The sequence below is a fragment of the Perognathus longimembris genome, chromosome 11 (genome assembly GCF_023159225.1).
Source record: "Perognathus longimembris pacificus isolate PPM17 chromosome 11, ASM2315922v1, whole genome shotgun sequence".
Lineage (NCBI taxonomy): Eukaryota > Metazoa > Chordata > Mammalia > Rodentia > Heteromyidae > Perognathus > Perognathus longimembris.
In genome coordinates, this window is record NC_063171.1 from 6,242,775 (window position 1) to 6,263,474 (window position 20,700).

At 40.9% G+C, this 20,700-nt stretch overlaps 3 protein-coding genes across 3 annotated transcripts; 2 read left to right on the forward strand and 1 right to left on the reverse strand.

Annotated features, from left to right (window-relative positions):
• The first annotated feature begins 5,464 nt into the window (after positions 1 to 5,464).
• On the forward strand, positions 5,465 to 6,732 carry LOC125359919 (H2B.U histone 2). Its single transcript, XM_048357782.1, has one exon. It carries the CDS (start codon positions 6,268 to 6,270, stop codon positions 6,646 to 6,648), a length of 381 nt encoding a protein of 126 aa, XP_048213739.1. The 5' UTR covers positions 5,465 to 6,267; the 3' UTR covers positions 6,649 to 6,732.
• Positions 6,733 to 12,375: 5,643 nt separating this feature from the next.
• Positions 12,376 to 13,143, reverse strand: LOC125359655 (histone H2B type 3-B). Its single transcript, XM_048357493.1, has one exon. It carries the CDS (start codon positions 13,017 to 13,019, stop codon positions 12,639 to 12,641), a length of 381 nt encoding a protein of 126 aa, XP_048213450.1. The 5' UTR covers positions 13,020 to 13,143; the 3' UTR covers positions 12,376 to 12,638.
• Positions 13,144 to 13,160: 17 nt separating this feature from the next.
• LOC125359654 (histone H2A type 3) lies at positions 13,161 to 16,782 on the forward strand. The gene is given in 2 exon segments (XM_048357492.1): positions 13,161 to 13,554; positions 13,557 to 16,782. Coding segments are annotated over 2 exon segments (390 nt in total). The 5' UTR covers positions 13,161 to 13,331; the 3' UTR covers positions 13,724 to 16,782.
• The last annotated feature ends 3,918 nt before the right edge of the window (positions 16,783 to 20,700 follow it).

A 20,700-nucleotide genomic window follows, 5' to 3' on the forward strand; every position in this document is an offset into this window, starting at 1 on the left:
TATTTGCTCATTTGAAATGCAATTATAGTTTGGCTTGAATTTGAAAGTATTTCCTACTAGGTGATTATTCTGGATGGCTTAAAATTTTTCTTCTCATACATTGAAAGTCATTCCATGGTATTCTCATTTTATAATTTTATTTTATTGAAAACATGATGTACAGAGGGATAACAGTTATAGAAGGTTATGAGTATATTTCTTGTCAAACACTGTTACACTCCTCATTTATTCCCACTTTCCCTTGACCCTGAATACCTTCCCCACAAGTTGTAAAGTTCATTCTCAACAAAATGTCATGTGAGTATCATTGTTGCATTGGTTCACCCTTTGTCCTATGTCTCAGCATTCTTTTTTTTTTCAAATTTTTCTCAGCATTCTTTACTTCCTCAAATTAGATAAACATATATACAACACACAGGGCACCAAACAAACAAACAGTATAAACCAAATGGGGGAAAAAATGAAAGAAAATAGACATAACTTCACACAGTACCAAAAAAAAAAAACCAGCACAAAAAAAATCCCCTTGCTTCTAATCTTGGAACTCATTTCAATTAGCATTAAGCTGTAAAGCTCATTTCATGCATGTATACATCATTCTGCATATGGCTTCTAGCTCTGGGCACTGTCCTCTAGAATCAGTTAAGTAGGGGGAGGAGGGTAGTTTTGGTTGGGTTTTTGTTGTTGTTGTTGTTGTTGTTATTTTAAAAAGAATTTAATGACTTGAACTTTTTTTTGTTGTTGCATTTGTTTTGTTTTGTTTTGTTTTTTCCTGGTCCTGGAGCTTGAACTCAGGCTCTGACTGCTGTCCCTGAGCTTCTTTGTGCTCAAGGCTAGTGTTCTACCACTTGAGCTATAACACCACTTCTGTCTTTTTCTGATCAGTTTTTTTTTGGAGATAAGAGTCTTATTGACTTTTCCAACAACGATCCTCAGATCTCAGCCTCCTGAGTAGCTAGGGTTACAGTCATAAGCCACCAACATCAGGCTACTTGAACCTTTTTTAAGTTATTCCCAAACACAACCATCTGTCCTGTGAATCTAAACCGGAGGCCATGATTTCTGGGGCTTGTTTTTTCCTCTTCCCCCTCCACTCCCGCCCTCCCTCTTTCCCTTCCATGTCTCCCTTTTTTTCCTTCCTCCCCTACCTTTCTCTCTTCAGTTTTTTGTTTTTGTTTTTGTTTTTGTTTTGTTTTGTTCCCTGACTGGGAAAAAAACTCTCCTTTCTCACAAGGAAAACTTCCATAGGCCTAGTGTTTCATCAGTCTATCCAATATATTGGCTTTCTTATTCCAAGTATCAAATGGTGAGCTGGGGATTGCTGAGTTGGGTGGAACAGCACTTATCTGACATATGTAAGACCTTAAGTTTGACCCCCAGTACCACAAGAAAACAAGTATCAATCAGAGGGGCTGCAAAAAGTACTTGGTAACAACAGAAATTGTATATGACAGTAAATGTAGAATATTCAAATAGATTGAGATGAGCAGAAGTTTTGAACCACTCAAGTGAGGAAGAATATATCAGATATTTTTGAATAATGATGACCATGATTTGAAGCTGAACAGACAGCAAATGGGAAGATATCTTTTAGAGGATGGGGTGGGGGGTGCACTGGGGATTGAACCAGGGTCTCCTGAAAGTTAAGCACAAACCCTATCATGTTTGTGTAAGATTATGGTAAACTCTGTAAGTTTGCAATTCTGATAGTCTTTTGTGACTGATACTATCAATCAGTCATGCACAAGAACACTTCCTTAACAATTTCCCAGTTTTGTTATTGTTAGGGTTGACACAAGTAACTCAATTTTTATTCTGGCAACTTTCACATGTCTTTTACTCTTTATAAAATATCAAAGTTTGTTACATCAGCACACTATAGACTAAGACATAAAACTGTAAGATTTTATTTAGGACCATCACCATAGATGTAGACCACTTCAGTGTGGTCTTGCAGTAAAGAAGTCAGATGGGGCTCCATTTTGAACACAGCATAGACAAGTGGGAATCTACTGTGAAGGTCAGTGGACTCTTACTGCCAGCATGGCCAGACATCACCTGGGTAAGAGTGGAAAATTAATGAGGAAATTGGTAAGATTTATAGGGTTTAACTGACTTGCCAGGACTTCTTGTTAAAACTAGATTTTTCCATGAACATGCACAGATGGGCCTAGGAGAAGGTTCAGGAGCTTGGTCAAAGTTTGAACAAGCAGAAACTCCCATATACCCTGAAAACTGTTATGAGAGTTTAACTGACTTAAATATTTAGGAACAGGCTAACTGGCCCTAAGTGAGCACCCTAAAAATATTTGTTAAGTTAACCACATATGTCAGAAGGAACTGTATCTTGGAGGGTCTGTGTCTTGAAGAATAAAATTGGGATTATTAAACTGAGATTATTGAACTGCTGGCTATGAAAAAATGGCAGAGGTGTGCTTAAAAGTTTACAGAAAAGCCACCCATTTCCAATTTTTTTCTGGAAATGATGCCATTTGAAGAGAAAAACAGTCATGCAAGAGGGTGAATTTACAAGATTATTCTGAGAGGTGTTTGAGAAAAGTTGACTTTGAAGATTCTGATTTTCCTAGAACTTACATCCAAAATGAATTCTGAACTTTCCTCAGATACACCTGAGAACCAGAAGACCAGCCCTCTGGTGAGCCATTAGAGTGTGATGGGAAGCAGAGATGTTCTTAGCTAAATGTGTTGTATACCAGACAAGCCACTGATGTAAAGGAAGAATAAGCCAGATTCACTACAGGTCCTAAGTGGAAGGACTTGGAAAAAATTATACTAAGTGAAGTGAGCCAGACCCCAAGAAACATGGACTCTATGGTCTCCCTTATTGGGAATAATTAGTACAGGTTTAGGCAAGTCATAGCAGAGCATCACAAGGCCCAATAGCTATACCCTTATAAATGCATAAGATGATGCTAAGTGAAATGAACTCCATGTTATGGAAACGACTGTTAATATCACTGTTGTAATCACTTTCAACATGCCATGTGAAACCATAGCTTCTATTGTTGATGATCCTCTTGTATCCCCTTCCTGTGGTTGTACCCGCACTATCACTGTATCTCATCTGAGTACACTGGATACTGTATATACTGGTATTAGAACTAGGGAAGTGAAAGGGAATATCAAAATCGAGAGACAAAGGATAAAAAGACAAACGACTCCAAAAGCAATATTTGCAAAGCCATTTGGTGTAAACCAACTGAACAACTTGTGGGGGGGGGAGGGAAAATGGGGGGAGAGGGTAAGGGGGAGGGGGAGGGGGGAATGAGGGAGGAGGTAACAAACAGTACAAGAAATGTACCCAAGGCCTAACATATGAACCTGTAACCTCTCTGTACATCACTTTGACAATAAATAAGAAAAAATAATAAAAATAAAAATAAAACACATGGAAATCATACAAATGAATTGCATTTATTATACCAGGGCAAGCAGATATATCTCTAATCCAGACTTAGGAGTCAGTTAAACTGGAAGAACAATATAGTTCTGTTTATTATCTCTTTATCATAAAAGTAAACTTGACATAAATTTGTTCTACAAAATATGAGGAAATAGAATACATACAAGAAATTAAGGCATGCTATAAGCCATCTAGAACTGAATTAACTAATTTGATTTTCTTTATCAGAATTGTCTTTATCCTGCTAATTTACTGATTTATTCATTCAAGGAATATCTGAGTACACATTCTATGCTGTAAAGAAAGGAGTCTTTCAGACATGAAGACAGAGGTTGGAAAAGCTAAATGTCTTAAGAGCTGACTGGAGCAGCAAAGGAGGCACAGCTATGTATTTATGGTGTCGATTGAGAGAGTTATCTTTTGAGAAGGCTAAGAAAATATTTAAAAACTTCTTCTGTCTTTGCACAGATGCTCAGGGAAGTGCTTTATTGAGACAACCAGTAATAAAAGGGCAGGAGTAAAGAGTACTAAGGACCACTGAGAGAGGCAGGGTGTTGGCGGGAAGCCTTTTGTTCTGGGAAGCACTAAAGGATGGCTTGAAGAGGAGAAGGGCATCAGGAGTAAGGAGGGAACTGGTTCAAATGGTCCTTTAACTTAACATTATGATGTCACTGGGAGAAGCATTCAGTGAAGTGTACTTAATATTGTTTTGTTTAATATTGCTTCTCTTGTTAAGTAGCCTTAAAAACATTTAATGAATTCATTATGTTCCATCATAAAAGTGAGCCATGGCTTATTTCACTAATACTCCAATACAAGATGGTTAAACCTAGTCATTTCTTGTTTTTCATTTCTACTGATGAAACACAATTTTTGTTTGCAACCTAGTTATTTCCTTAGTAGACTGACATTTGGCAGTGAGATTTCTGGATCAAAGAATATAATGTACTGATGTGTACTGCCAATTTGCTTCTTCTTCCAAAATGTACAAAAGTGATGATACACTTGCCAGTACTCAGCATTATATCTTATACTTATTATTTTAATGAGTGAAGATGGTGTCTTTGTTTTAACATGCATTTTAAAAATGTTAGTAACATCAGTGTGTTTTCATGTCTCACTTTTCATATTCTTAGACTACTTTGTAAACCCTTTTCTTACTAATTCATGAGTTTTACATATTAATAATATTAATCTTTTGTTTTTCTCCTTTGTTGAAATAATTTTACTCCAATCTCTCTCTCTCTCTCTCTCTCTCTCTCTCTCTCTCTCTCTCTCTCTCTCTCTGTTGGTTTTTCTTTTCCTTTGTTATCTTTTTACAGAGGTATTTTTCTGTATATAATTTCTTTTTGTTTTAAAAAACCTTTGAAGCTCCTTCTTCTTTCTGGGAGCTGGAAGCTCAAGTTCCTCCCCTCCTCCCCACAGTTAACTAATTTTAAACACTATTTAGCTAATTATTTTCCTTTGCTGATTTATGATCAGCTATCTTTGTATTAGATACCTATGGATATTAAAAAAGTAACATAAAATGCTGAATATGGCCTCAACCAGCAGCATAGTTGAATGCAAAGGGCATTGCCTATCTCGCAGGCTTATGTTTCCCAAGCATTATCCATGTCATGCAATGGTCCACCCTGCAGACAGGAACGTGGTTCTGGTAGGGGAAGAAGGGCTCGAGCAGTTTCCTTATGTGACTGAGCTGGAAGGAGGTCTCTGGGGCAGCCTAGCAGCTCGTAGGTGAGAGGTAAGGAAATAATAGGAATTAAGCACTAGATATAAGGATGCACCCTGTCAGATGCTTCACCTACATCAGCTCACAGCAACTCTTATCAGGTAGGCCATAAATAGCCTCTTTTTTTACAGATAAAGAAATGTTGGTAAATTACTGGACCAAAGGGCCTCAAGATTGGGATGTCTGAAATTGTTAAATGCACGAGGATCTTTTTTACATGAGAATTCGGATTCAATCTGTATGGACATGGGCCTAAGAATCTGCTTTTCTAATCAGCTCTCCAAGGGATGCTGAAATAACTGAGGCATGTAAACAGCTTGCTGTTTCTATTTTGAAAACTATTGTAATAGGAAAGGCAGAATTCTGCCATGAATGACTTCCAAAAGACTGTATTCCATGGGTAATCACAGTAACAGCGATTAAGGTAATGGCACTAATAATTACATCTCCGGAGACAATAGGAAACATGAAATTGTACATTTCAAGCACTTGGCGTTATGGCCATCAATTGAAACGGTTTCGTCGCCATTCTTTTATAAATGAAATGTAGTATGTTTATATTTTCAGTATTTCCTAGTGAATCATTGCAATTCACTCTTAAAATTCTGATAGAAATACATCATTTGGAGCAGCGGCGGGGGATTTGGGAGAGATGGTAGGAAATATATACTTAAGGCAGTTGAAAACTGCCAGTTCCTACCTCGCTAGGTAAATAGGCATCGAGCTTCCTCTTCCTACCTCACAAGCTAATGAGCCAGTGTATTTGCTTCATAACCAAAGTCCGAGACGCGAGATGGCAGTCAGATTTCATTCTCCTTTGAGCCAAGTCCAAACTCGCGACAAACACCAAAACTGTCTCCGGGTTAGAACAAAGGGTTTCCACCGAGACGCGCAGCCTGATAGCCGGCCCGCGGACAAAGCGCTTTCGGATTGGTTAACTGTGGTCCAATCAGAAGAATCAGCCCGCATCTCCTATTTACATACATTTTTCTGGTGACTAGGAAGAAGGCGTCCAATCAAAAGCTACAGATTCCAAGACTTCATTTGAATATAAAGCTGACAAATAGCCCTTCCTTGGCGGAGTTGCAGTTCGTTTAGGTGCTGTCTCAACATGCCAGAGCCCTCTCGCTCCGCTCCAGCCCCCAAGAAAGGGTCCAAAAAGGCCATCACCAAAGCACAGAAAAAGGATGGCAAGAAGCGTAAGCGCGGCCGCAAGGAGAGCTACTCCATCTACGTGTACAAGGTGCTGAAGCAGGTGCACCCCGACACCGGCATCTCGTCCAAGGCCATGGGCATCATGAACTCCTTCGTCAACGACATCTTCGAGCGCATCGCCAGCGAGGCGTCTCGCCTGGCGCACTACAACAAGCGCTCGACCATCACGTCCCGCGAGGTGCAGACGGCTGTGCGCCTGCTGCTGCCTGGGGAGCTGGCCAAGCACGCAGTGTCCGAGGGCACCAAGGCGGTCACCAAGTACACCAGCTCCAAGTGAGGCGCGTCCTGGGTGCCCCCAAACCAAAGGCTCTTTTAAGAGCCACCTCCAAGCTCAGAAAAGAGCATGCAACCTGGTCTGGTTAAGATCTGTGATTCATACGGGACTATTAGGGTGGGGAGCACACGTAATGGGGGGGTTCAAGAAAAAAATAGATTCCTTGCTTAAAAGGGCAGATTCTGACAGTGAGAAAATGGCTTGCTGGGTTGGTCTCACAAGAGACGGTAGAAAGGCAGGTGGTGCCCACAGAAATCTGGCCTCTGCCTTCCCTGTGTGGTATGGGTCGCCAGTATGATCTTGTGCCATTCTCCCCATTTCCTTCCTTGTCTCTGAAATGAAGTGTAGGCCTAGGAGTCTAATTTGCTTCAGGGCAAGGATGCCTGGCGTTTCCCGGTGTCTAGGTCACACTTCCCCGAAAACTTGCAGTTCTGGGAATGTCTGGTACCTACCCTACCCACATCTTGGTTTCAGGAAATTTTGTACTCCTGCGGATTCCAGTATTTGTCACCAAATGGCCTGCCTGGAATCCATCTCCAAAATAGTTGATAGATTTTGGGTTATGACTACTACACCTGTCCTATGTCAAGATAAAGTTAATAGCAACCTCTGGCTTCTGTACGCCAGCTTGCTTGCTTGGAAAATAACCACTAAGTTCCGCTTCTGTAAATTAGGTTGCTTGCACCTGTTTATGACTTTTGCCTTTATAATAAACCCCTTGCAACTGAGACTCCGAGCTACTCACTCCCGAGCTGAGTTAACCCTGGCCGGTGATTTCCGTTTAATAAACAAACCTTGGGCTGAAACAAAGCTTGGTCTTGCTCTGTTCCGGGGGTCGCTCCATTTCATCTCTCTGTGGGCAAGGCCACAGTGATGAAGCCCTGGTTGTTGTGCTACCCTGGCAGTGGTGCTTGAAACCAGTCCTTCCTGGGCCCTTCCTTATCTTCCCTTTCCACAATTAGACATTGTGAGCTTACAGCCAGGAATGAACATTTCAACCAAATGGAGGCGTGGTTCAAGTGGTAGAGCACCAGCTTGAAACAAACTGATTCACAGACCCTAGTCTCCATCTTACTCAACTAAATTCTTCCCCACCATATGTGTATTTCCATCCTAGTAAATAACAATTCTTTTTCATTGACACTTCTGGATTTTTTTTTTTTTTTTTTTTGGCTAGTCCTGGGGCTTGGACTCAGGGCCTGAGCACTGTCCCTGGCTTCTTCTTGCTCAAGGCTAGCACTCTGCCACTTGAGCCACAGCGCCACTTGTGGCCATTTTCCGTATATGTGGTGCTGGGGAATCGAACCCAGGGCCTCATGTATACGAGGCAAGCACTCTTGCCACTAGGCCATATCCCCAGCCCTGGATTTTTTTTTAATAGTTTAGTGGCGATAAGCGTCTCATAGACTTTCCTGCTAAAGCTAGCTTTGAAGGGACATCCTCAGATCTCAATCTCCTAAGTAGATAGGATTACAGGGGTGAGCCACAGAGGCCCAGTAAAGATTTCTTTTCTTTCAACTCAAATTGTGTGTCTGTGTCTCCATCTGAGTATATATGTATCAAAAGCATACATTTGTGCATATATTAATGTAAGCCTAAAATGGTAACAGTATCTTTTTTAATAAAGCAAATTTGTACCTTTGAAAAACTCAAGCCTGAGTCCCACATCTAGGACATTTTGTACTTAATTTTAAAACCAAGTCACATAGATTACCAGATTTTTATTTTGTTGTAAATTTTCTTGGGCTAGTCCTGGGACTTGAATTCAGAGCCTGAGTGCTGTCCCGGACCTTTGTGCTTAAGGTTAGCACTCTGTCACTTTGACCCACCATTTCCAGGGTTTTTTGAGGTTAATTGGGGATAAGAATCTCACAGACTTTCCTGCCCAGGCTGACTGTGAAAAGAAATCCTCAGATCTCATCTCAGCCTCCTGAGTAGCTAGATTAGACCTACGCCACCAACACCCACTTCTTTTGTATTTCTTAAAATGGCCTTTTCAGTGTATTTAGTAGTAGCATTTAAGCATTGCAAGTTGGTAAACCTTACTGTTGGTCCTTTAAATAGTAGATATCAAAGTTTTCAAAATATTGCACACTTAAGAGAAGTCATTTTTGCTATACTCTGTCCTCCTTTTCATTTGGGAACAAACATATCTGTGTCTCATTGACTTAAGTAATTTTGTAAAGTATTGATTATTTTTAGTATAAAGTAAGGAATTTTTAGAATAGAAATGTTTGATATCTGTGTACATGAAGAGAGTGAGTGATAGACAAAATTTCCTAAGATTATGTGACTTCAGCAAATATTTACATTTTTGAAACTATCTTCTTATATAGATGGTGCTGAAATTGGCTACCTACACATGTTCTAATTATCAATCATGACATTGATAAAATCTTCATATAAAGAATTTTTTTTGTTTTATTTTTGGCCAGTCCTGGGCCTTGGACTCAGGGCCTGAGCACTGTCCCTGGCTTCTTTTTGCTCAAGGCTAGCACTCTGCCACTTGAGCCACAGTGCCACTTCTGGCCATTTTCTGTATATGTGGTGCTGAGGAATCGAACCCAGGGCCTCATGTATATGAGGCAAGCACTCTTGCCACTAGGCCATATTCCCAGCCCCAAGAATGTTTTCTTTGATGGCTTAATATGCCAACTGCTAGATTTTTTGAATTGTGTTACTGGACATTTAGCATATGGCAGTTATTAATATTTTTTTCTGTGTATAGAAAAGATAAGAATTGATTAGGTGGGCTGGGAATATGGCCTAGTGGCAAGAGTGCTTGCCTCGCATACATGAAGCCCTGGGTTTGATTCCCCAGCACCACATATATAGAAAAAGCCAGAAGTGGCGCTGTGGCTCAAGTGGCAGAGTGCTAGCCTTGAGCAAAAAGAAGCCAGGGACAGTGCTCAGGCCCTGAGTCCAAGGCCCAGGACTGTCCAAAAAAAAAAAAAAAAAAATTGACGAGGTGCTGGTGGCTCTTGCCTATAATCCAAGCTACTTAGGAGGCTGATATCTGAGGATTGTAGTTCAAAGCCGGGTTAGGCAGGAAAGTCCATGAGACTCTTATTTCCAATTAACCACTAGAAAACCAGAAGTGGCACTGTGCCTCAAAGTGGTAGAGTGCTAGCCTTGAGCAAAAGAGCTCAGGGGCTGCCCAGGCCCTGAGTTCAAGCCCCACAACAGATAGACAGGAAGGAAGGAAGGAAGGGAGGGAGGGAGGGAGGGAGGGAGGGAGGGAGGGAGGGAGGAAGGAAGGAAGGAAGGAAGGAAGGAAGGAAGGAAGGAAGGAAGGAAGGAAGAAAAATAAAAGTTATGAAAAGTTGTACTGAAAATACAGGACTGCGTCCATTTATTTTGGTTCAAACTTTTACCTCCTAAGATTTCTCCTGGGAAGAAGGTTTGGTATTTTTAGACATCTAGTGTCTTCCTTTATAATGCTAAAATAAATTTAATAGCAGTGCTCAGAGAGTACCTTTTAGTATTAACATATTCAGAAGCAAGGATTTCTAATGGGTTTTCCTCTGTGTTTTTTAAAGTAGGAGGAACATTTGTCAAGTTCCAGTGCTCTTAGCATCAAATTGAAATGAATCACTGAAAAAGAAAATACTTTATAATTTCATTATCCTCTTTTTCTTCCTTCATAAATGTCTAAAAATTTCTTTTGGACAATACTCCTATCTCAATAGCTTGTTAACATGCCATGGTAATCAGTCTATTCTACATAATATGTTTAGAAACAGATTTATGGAGAAAAAAGTGCATCCAGACTTGTCTACTAGAGGGGAAAAGGAAAAATTCAATTTTAATATTCAATTAATTTAACATAAAGATATTACTTGTATTCCTGACAGAAGTATATTAGTAGAGTACTATAAAAGTTTGAAATTAAAAAAAACTATTACTACTATTGAAATTTTTGTGGCTTAACAGTGAAAACTACTTTTTAAAATGTGTAAACATGCACACAGTCAAATCTGTGCAATGTTTGAGCCCTGTTTGACATCTTTCATGGTGCTGACAGTAAATCTAATACTCTCCTCTGTGAATATTTTAAATGTTGGGACAACCCCCCCCCCCACACACACACACGGGGTGGGAGTGGAGTAAAATGGCACTTGCTTTAACATAGCAAGAGGCTGAGGGTGGGCTTCAATATCTCAGTCATCTGCACCTGTTTCATAGTGGAGAAGACCAGGCTCTATAGTTGTGAATGCAAATCCTATTTCTTGAGAGCATTAAGACTGTTGACAGGTCCCACTTGCTTTTGATGATGGATTAGTTTAACTTCTGGATCATAACTAGGATGGCAATGAATAGGAAAAAATAGCTATGACAAAATTCCTATTCCTGTGCAGGATTTTTTTTAAGATAGCAAAAGAAACAGGATACAAGAGGTGTTGTGTATTGCTAGCAATGGAAACATAACAAAATTCTGCCTGTACCCTGTGTACTGCAGGTATGAAATAATCGAGGCACTGGAGGGGAGAGGGCTGGGGATACAGCTCAGTGGTGAAACAAAGGGCTAGCAGACTGGACACTCTGGGTTCAATATCCAGGAAAACCATATGCTCTTCTCTCCCATTTCACTGACTCAATTTCACTGTTTTGTTTGACAATCGATAGGAATTTGTTTTGAACTATTCTGTACTGCCTATTTTGATCGTTTTAAACCCTCAAAGGCTTTCCTAGCATGTCTAAATTCGAATGGATAGTTTTGCCTTTAAGAGTAATTGTTTAAGATAAATCTTTATACATATAACTGCTTAGGATGATATTGAGGCAGAAAGAAAGTAAAAAATCAATTCAGAGAAAATAATCTCCTTAAGTGTCTATTAAAGATTTCCTGTAAAAACTAATTATGGTATCAAGTTGACATACCAATGGTGACAATTATTTAAAATTTCTATACAGGGCAGTGCATGCTTGCAACCTAAGATTAAAGTACTTTAGACATCCTTAAAACATATTAAGTTTTCAAAAATTCTTTTAAGTGGACTATGCAGGCACGGGGGAGCTGTGATATAACCATTGTCAGAAGAACGTTTGCAGGTGATGTTTCCTCCCCAGCCCCACCCTTTTGTACCAATTCAGGCGCCCGATGGAATGCCTTGGAGAAACGCTTGGGAAAAAAGAAAAGGCTACATTTACAGAATTTTTTTATTCCTTGCTAGAGACAATGACATGGACTTAATAACCCCACAGCCACTCATATCATTACGAATTCCATCAACAAAACCTATACCAAGAAATATATAAGGATGCCCTTTCTTTCCACAGCAGCTAAGACTTCACGCCAAAGCGCTTTCCTAAACAAAATGGCACTCTCAAATAAATACCACAAATGTGAAAAGTGGAACTGTTATTTTCACTCACACACACACACACACACACACACACACACACACACACACACTGAGGAGAGGCAACTACACTTCCTTAAAAGAATCATTCTCTCTCAAATCAAACTCCTCCCTCCCCTCTCCCGCAAAAATTAAGCTGCCAGCCGCTGAGGTCACTTACTACAATCCAGCCCCCCAGCACTGCGCGCTGCTGTGTCACCATGGATGCCACTGCCAGGCAAGCTCCCTCCCGGAATGCTCACAGCTAGGCAGATTAGGGAAGAAAAGGTGAGGAGTCAGGCACCAGGACAACGCGAGGACACCCAGTGTTCCATCAAGCCGGTGGCCTAGCTCACCTTTGGCCTGCCCCACCGAGAGCAGGGAGTATTTCTGAAGAGTGACTTAGGAACCAGTCCCCGGCACTTAACGCTTTTTCCGGCCCAGAGCTGTTTTCTTCCCCCACCTCTACTGTGATCAGTGATCCGGTGCATTTCATTCAAACCAACCACTCAGACTCGACCGCACCCAGTCATGGGGAGCCACTGGGGCGCACGGCAACACAAGTGAACCATTACCGTGTTCAAAACCCTTTATCGAGTGTGTGGGTGGCTCTTAAAAGAGCCTTTGGTTTGGGGGCACCCAGGACGCGCCTCACTTGGAGCTGGTGTACTTGGTGACCGCCTTGGTGCCCTCGGACACTGCGTGCTTGGCCAGCTCCCCAGGCAGCAGCAGGCGCACAGCCGTCTGCACCTCGCGGGACGTGATGGTCGAGCGCTTGTTGTAGTGCGCCAGGCGAGACGCCTCGCTGGCGATGCGCTCGAAGATGTCGTTGACGAAGGAGTTCATGATGCCCATGGCCTTGGACGAGATGCCGGTGTCGGGGTGCACCTGCTTCAGCACCTTGTACACGTAGATGGAGTAGCTCTCCTTGCGGCCGCGCTTACGCTTCTTGCCATCCTTTTTCTGTGCTTTGGTGACGGCTTTCTTGGACCCTTTCTTGGGGGCTGGAGCCGATTTAGAGGGATCAGGCATGTTGGTAAATCTCTGGAAATCTACGTGCAGCCGCTGGACTAACTCTACTTATATGCTCTGTATTTAAATGAAGGATCATACATCGTTCGTCTATTACTGGATAGAATATCACGTTATGTCATCCCCGGGAAAGGTATATGCAAATTAGGAGATGCCTGATTCCTCTTGTGATTGGTTTCTCATGCTACCCAATCAGAAGGCTCCATCTAGCCTACCTCTGGATCATATATAAGGACTCGCAGGGGCTGCCAGCTCCGTTATTCTCCACATTACTATTCCGTGTGCTCTGATTTCAGTGCCTGTGTGTTGGAAATGTCTGGCCGTGGCAAACAGGGAGGTAAGGCGCGTGCTAAGGCCAAGTCACGTTCGTCTCGTGCGGGCCTTCAGTTCCCCGTGGGTCGCGTTCATCGGCTGCTGCGTAAGGGCAATTACTCCGAGCGCGTAGGTGCCGGAGCGCCAGTCTACCTGGCTGCGGTGCTCGAGTATCTGACAGCCGAGATCCTGGAACTGGCGGGCAACGCGGCGCGAGACAACAAGAAACGCGGATTATCCCGCGCCACCTGCAGCTGGCCATCCGAAACGACGAGGAGCTCAACAAGCTGCTGGGCCGCGTGACCATCGCGCAGGGCGGCGTCCTGCCCAACATCCAGGCTGTGCTGCTGCCCAAGAAGACGGAGAGCCACCACAAGGCCAAGGGCAAGTGAGGCCCTGCCGCTCCCCGCGGGCCCTTTGACGGGCACCAAAGGCTCTTTTAAGAGCCACCCACTGCCTCAAGAAAAAGAGCCACACTGAGCGGGCGGCCTGTTAAGACTGGCTGGGGTCCAGGTCCCCCTGGCCCTTATGCATTTTAAGGGTCATACTAGCGGCGAGGACTGGAGAACCATGCAGAGAGGCAGCAAAGCTGGGGAGTAGCCGCCTGGCCGGAGATCACGTCCTGAGCCTCACCCTAAAGCCTCTCCGGGTTTCAGTGCCCCAACCCTCCCACCACCCCCACGTCCGACTTGCGTTGCCTCTGGACTCCGGAAAGCCTTGTGTTTGTTAGTTAGGAAAGCGTTTTAAGAGGCCAGTCAGGCCGGTTCTCCAAATTAGCGTTGTCAGAGTGCTGCTAATGGGTAAATCTTGGCCTTTTTCTTCAAAATGTGGAGTGCTTGAGCGATAGAAATCGCTGTCTTAATACAACCTAATTGTAACACGAACTTCTGTGTTTAATTTGTAATACAAATTACTTCATAAATGTTTATAGTGCAAAAATTGTATGGGGATTTCGAAAGGATTTAGAAGTGTTTGCTAGAGCTATTTTCAACATTTAAGCAAAATGGTTGCGTTTTCAGAGTAAACGTCTTGAGACTGAGGGGGATAGCTTTGAAATTTAGTGTTTGGAACATTTGAGTTGGTCGAGCAAGGATTTAAAGTTCTTCAGAAGAACTTTACATAGGTATTGTTAAAACTAGATTTGGAACTTAGCAAGTTTAAATTTTAATATTCATTTTAGCGAACTTATGAACAGCATATTCATATTGCTAGAACCAGAGAAATAAAGTTAAGTTTTGAGGAAGATGATTGACCTCTACAATCTTATAATAGAGATTGGAGAGCCACAGACAAAATGAACAGAAATGGCCCTGTTAATAGCATCTACTTTGTTTGGTTAGGAGTGTTAGATGAATTATTTGATATTCCCTTAAAATAATGCCACAAAGTCAGAGTTCACTAAGCTAATCTTTCTGTTTTTCATATTATCTGTACTGTTTCCAGTAATTCTTTTGACCATAACACAGGTCAGCAAGACAATTCAGGAATATTACATAATATATTATATAATTTCCTATATAGTATACATTGTGCTAAAATTGGGTCTACTCAAACCACAACTTCATAGACGCCATCTGGATAACCACAATTCTGCTACTTTAGGAAATATCGCAGTGCTAGTCACATCAAAAATTGGTAGGCAACTGCTTTAAAAGTGTGGGTCTCAACCAGACTATTTACTCTGTGTGTGTGTGTGTGTGTGCATATAATGTGCAATATACAAGTGGGCACCCCTTCAGTGAAACAAAACTGCAAGAACTGATCTTCCAGATTCCCTTAAGTTTTTAGTGGGAGCCTCCAATCCTAGGTCAAATGGTGTATGCAGTTACAGCTCTGTATAGGTTGTCATATCTCTGAACCCTTCAAAGATTTGAGGTACTTTTGTTTGGCTAGGAGATCTTTCAGATAGCACCATTTTTAAAGAAAAATTTAATGCAGTGTTGACAAGTGGTAATGTGAGGCAGGTCTGTTTAGGGTAGCCTTTCAATTTTCACCTCCAAAGCTAAGCTGTCCAATACACAGCTAAAAGCCACGGGATATTTGCCTTTTAAATTAAGATTTATCACATAGATGCATATTTTAATTAAGATTTATCATAAAGATGCACACTGTCCATGCACAGCCAGTGGGTATCATGTTAGAGAACATAGATTCAGAATGTTCCCATTACAGAAAGTTCTGCTTGGAGAACTCTGGTGTAAAGCTTGTTATTTGTTAGATTGCCAGTTTCAGAAATGTGGTAAAGTACAAAGAGCTAACCACCTCTATAAGCCAATGTTTATTGGATTTCTGGATAGGGAGCAAAGCAACACATAACCTAGACAATCCATTCCTAGCTATAGGCAACCCAAATGCACATCATCTAATAATTGGCTTGTAGATTGTGTTTTAAATAAAGTGAAATGCTGTTTCATGGTACAATGTTAAGTGAACCATAATACTAAGTAAAGTAAGCCAGATCCCAAATTACATATTATGTGATTCCGTTTTTATGGAATGTCCAGAATAGGCAAATTCAGAGACAAAGTAGATTAATTATTGTTCAGAACCAGAAGAGGGGAAAGTGACAAGTACAGGATTTTCTCATGATGGGAGGAACCCAAAGTGATGGTTATACATTACTGCAAATGTGCTAAATGCCCTGACTTATTCACTTCAATATAATTCACCATGTGCCATGTGAAATTCATCTCACTTCTTTCTTCAACCCAAACCTGGTAAGTGAATGTGGACAAAGAAGAATCAAGAAGTCAGAGTGAAAATGAAAATACAGATCAAGGAAACTGGAAGGGGTGGGGACAGGATAGACTCAAAGTCTAGAATGACAGTATTCTATTCCAATGCTTCCTAGGACACCACTAGCCTACCTAAGGTAGGAGGTGGAGCAAAAGCTTGACTCACTCTGGGTCACTATCCCAGCTCAAAATGGTCAAGCCATGGCAGTTTATCTCCACGGGGCTCAGCCCGCTTGTGTGTTCTGGCATGTGCTTGCATTAGGATCCCCATCACTCTTCACAAATTTCTATTATGTAAGATGCTTATTGAACACAAGAAATAAATTCAGAAAAAATTCAAGTTAAGTCAGCTTTAGAAATATTCTCACTGCGAGTGATTTTCTGCTTTGGCGTTTGTGATTCTTAATCTCTCTTGGGTGTAGGCCTGTGCTTCCAACCCCTTCCTCCCGCATTTAGTTTGTTTCTGCTCTGCTGGGTAATTTCTTGCAGGCTTACCTACATGTTCAAAAATTAAAAATAGAACTACCATATGATCCATCTATTCCACTCCTTGTATTTATTAAAGGAAATGTAATCAGGTTAGGAAGATACACACCCACACTCCCATATTCACTATGGTACCATTCAAAACATACAGAATCAACCTAAGTGTCTTTCAAGGAAATTTGAACAAATGGATTGAAGAAATTATTTATTGTTTTTTTTTGCTGGTCCTGGGGCTTGAACTCTGGGCTTGGGCACTGTCCCTGAGCTCCTTTTTGCTCAAGGCTAGTGCTGTACCACTTGAGCCACAACGCCACTTACAGCTTTTTCTGTGATTAATTGGAGATAAGAATCTCATGGACTTTCCTACCCAGGCTGGCTTTGAACCTCGACCCTCAGATCTCAGCCTCCTGAGTAGTGAGGATTACTGTGAGCCACAGTAGCTAGGATTACAGTGAGCCAGTGGTGCCTAGCAAAAAATGAAAAATTGAGTAAGTAATAAGTAGTTATAACTTAACTCTAAAAATTTAGTTGTAATTGAACTTTAAAAAGAGTGAGGGCAGGATGTGGTAGCATATAGCTGTAATGCCAGCTCAGTAGGAGGATAATAGTCTAAGACTAGGGCAAAGTCTTGATACTCTTAAAAAAAAAAAAAAAAAAAAAAGCATGGCTGAAGTGATAGAATGTTTGCCTGGCAAGCACAGAGCTTGGGTTCTATTCTTCGTACCACAAAAAAAGGGAGAGAAAAAAGAGAAAAAAGCAAGCAAGCTAAGTCAACAGATTAATAAGACTTTCTGCAGGCCGGGAGAAGACATTTGCAAACCATATGATCGATCAAAGCCTAGAATCTAAAGCATGTAGAACTCTTGAAACCTCACAGTGACAAGCACACTCCATTATATTATTATTATTTCTAAGTATCCACAGTTGTTTTTGACTTTTTTTTTTTTTTTGTCATGAGGCTTGAAATCATGGCCTAGGGTGTTGTCCCTCAACTTTTTTGCTCAAGGCTAGCACTCTACCACTTTGAGCCACAGCTATACTTCTGGTTTTTAGGTGGTTAGTTGGAGCTAAGAGTCTCACTGACCTTCCTGCTCAGGCTGGCTTCGAAAGTTTATTCTCAGATCTCAGTCCTTTGAGTTGCTAGGATTATAGGTATTATATTAGATTAGATATATAAATATGGATATAATATATAGATATAGATATATAGATAAATATCTATATAAATATAGATATTATATTTTATGAACCACCAGTGCCCTGCTTTGTTGTTTTTTAAAATTAATTGATTTTTATTATAAAAGTGATATACAGAGGGGTTACAGTGACAGAACTCAGGTAAGGAGAATATTTAGTTTTAAACAGTGTCAACTCTTTGTTTTCTCCCAATTTTTTCTTTCTTGAATCCTCTCCCCTACAAGTTGTATAGTTCATTTTCAACATATTGTCTAGTGAATATCGTTGCTGCATTTGTTCACCCTTTGTTCCACTATTTCCCCAAACAGATAAACTTGCATACAAAACAAAAGGTACAGAATAAAAACCAGCAACAAAGGAGGGAAAGAAAAGCAAAATAGCAAAAAAAAAACTTCATTTCTATTTCTTGGAGTTCATCTCAATACACATTTTATATGATCATATGCACATAAGCTATCGAGCCTTTGTGGTCCTCTCCTAAGACTATCCTCTTTTGGTCTCATTGTGTGAAAGTTTAGAGTCCTGTTTAATTTATAATGTCCAAGTGTAATTTTTTTTGTCTTTTACCACCCATTGTGTTTACTTGTAGATACATAGGCCCATTCTAATTACTACAAATGAGAGAAACCATCCAGCCTATATTATTTTGGATCTGACTTACTTCACTTAATGTGATTTTTTCCAGGTCTTTCTATGCCCTCATGAATGGTGTAATATTGTGAGGGAAGCAGAGAATTCTAACCACCATATCAGCACCCCAAGATATGCTAAGAAGCAGTACACTTGGGTCTCAGGAGTAGAAGGTGAGAGGCTTGGAACACTCAGTAGGCACTGAGCAAATACAATGTATTTGGGCACTATTGCTAATATGTGTTCAGTATGCAGAGGCACTTAATATGCAAGGCCACCACATATAGGAGAAATACAAAATATTCATGATCACAAAACATACTAAATTTTCTATTGCTTATTATTTATAATACATATAAACAAAAAGCACTTGGTATTAATATTTGCTATGAAGTACCTAGAGGCACTAAATATTCAGTATCACTGTATACCTAGGTACCACTATATATATGTATATGTATATATATACATACACACATACACACACACAGCTGTGTTCCACTGGCCCAGGCTGCTCCCGCTTACTCCTGAGCCACAAGGTCCTATGGACATCACGCACCTAAGAGCATCTATCCAGGTGCTGAAGGCTAGGCTCCTTGCTTCTGAGGCACACGAATGAATCATGGGACAGGATGCTTTGTGTATGATATATGATATTTGATTATGATATATGATATATGATATGATATGATATTTGTCATTCACATGTTTTCAAAACTCATATTTCTGGCCCAAGAAGCTTTACCTGTTTGGTTCTAAAGTCCTTGAAATAGGTCACTTCTGGTTATACCAAGGAACCTCCTCAGTGGCTGAACATATCACTATCTGAAAAAGCCTGTTTTTGTTATGACTTCATCCATGTACTTTTGTTCACAGCCTTACTGAGGTATTATTAACCAATAAGTATGTAAATATTCAAGGTGTACAGTGTGATGTAGGGAGGAGGCAGAGTTGGGAATCAAGCTAAGGGCCTTGTGCTCTAGCTCTAAGTAATAACCATAGCCTGCAGAGTGATGTTTTGATGCATGTTTTTCCAGGCTTACTCTGTGATAATCACCGTTCTACTCTCATTTAATGACTCAGATCTTTTTAGTGTTCTCATATGAGAACAAAAGGTATATCTTGCTCGGTTTTGATGGCTCATGCTTGTAATCCTAGCTCTTGGGAATCTGAGATGTGAGGACAAAATCTTGAAATTTGTCAACAAAATGGTTGAACCTGGAGGACATTATGCTAAGCAAGGGCTCAAAAGATAAGCGTGTGTGTGTGTGTGTGTGTGTGTGTGTGTGTGTGTGTGTGTGTCTGGGGCCTGAACTCAGAGCTAGCACTCTACCACTTGAGCCACAGCCCCACTTCCAGTTTTTTGGTAGTTAACTGGAAATAAGAGTCTCATGGACTTCCCTGACCAGGTTGGCCTTTGAACTGCAATTCGCAGATCTCAGCCTACCGAGAAGCTAGGAAGGAGCCACCAATGCCTGACTTACATGTGGTATTTTGTTTTTTCTTCTCCATGGTCCTGATTTATAACTCTGTATCCCTTGTTATTTCCTAGCATAATAATTGTACTTTTGTTAAGTATTTGGACTTTCTACTCTTGATTCTTAATTAACTTCAGAATAGCTTTAGGGCAGTAAAGGTGAAAGATTTTGTTATAATGTTGTTGAGTCACTTTAGGGCTCTGAAAGTGCTGTCTCTCTCTCCCTCTCTCTTCCCCCCCAATCTCCTCTTCCTCCCTCCCTCCCTTTCTCCTACCCTCCCTTTACCTGTTTTCACTTCTGAAGGCTGGAAGACAGTCTATAGAAACTAAAATTTTTCTCCCCCTAGGTAGGTCACAGAAACTGAAAATATCCTCTAATCTTGTCCCAATTTTGCTTGGAGCTGGCCATAGAGATATTATCTAACCTACAGTGCCTGATAATAGCTCACAAGACCCAAATTTCAGAAGAGTCTTGCCACATACCCAGAGGTAAGAATGCTGCATAGAGAGGCCTGGAAGAATGAGAACAGACAAGCCTTCATGAATTTCCTACCTAGTCTATTTGGGGTCATAATTTTGTGTCCAATCACATTTATATATAACTGTCCATGCTTTAAATGTGTGCAATGAAAAGGATAGGATTCAGGAGCTTCTGAAAATGAACATATGGAGGCTCCCAAGAAAGTGAAATAGCCCACATGGCACAAGGTACACCCAACACCACAGGGACAGAAGCTTGGCACATGACCTTTCTAGACCATATCCTGTTTGTCTTTCTCTGGCTGTTTATTTGTTTCCTTTACAATCATATTTAAACTGATAAATTTATATATTATCTTGTGTG

Bases quoted from the DNA above. Each gene is read 5' to 3' on its own strand.
- LOC125359919 (XM_048357782.1), top strand. From the start codon at position 6,268: ATGCCAGAGCCCTCTCGCTCCGCTCCAGCCCCCAAGAAAGGGTCCAAA.
- LOC125359655 (XM_048357493.1), bottom strand. From the start codon at position 13,019: ATGCCTGATCCCTCTAAATCGGCTCCAGCCCCCAAGAAAGGGTCCAAG.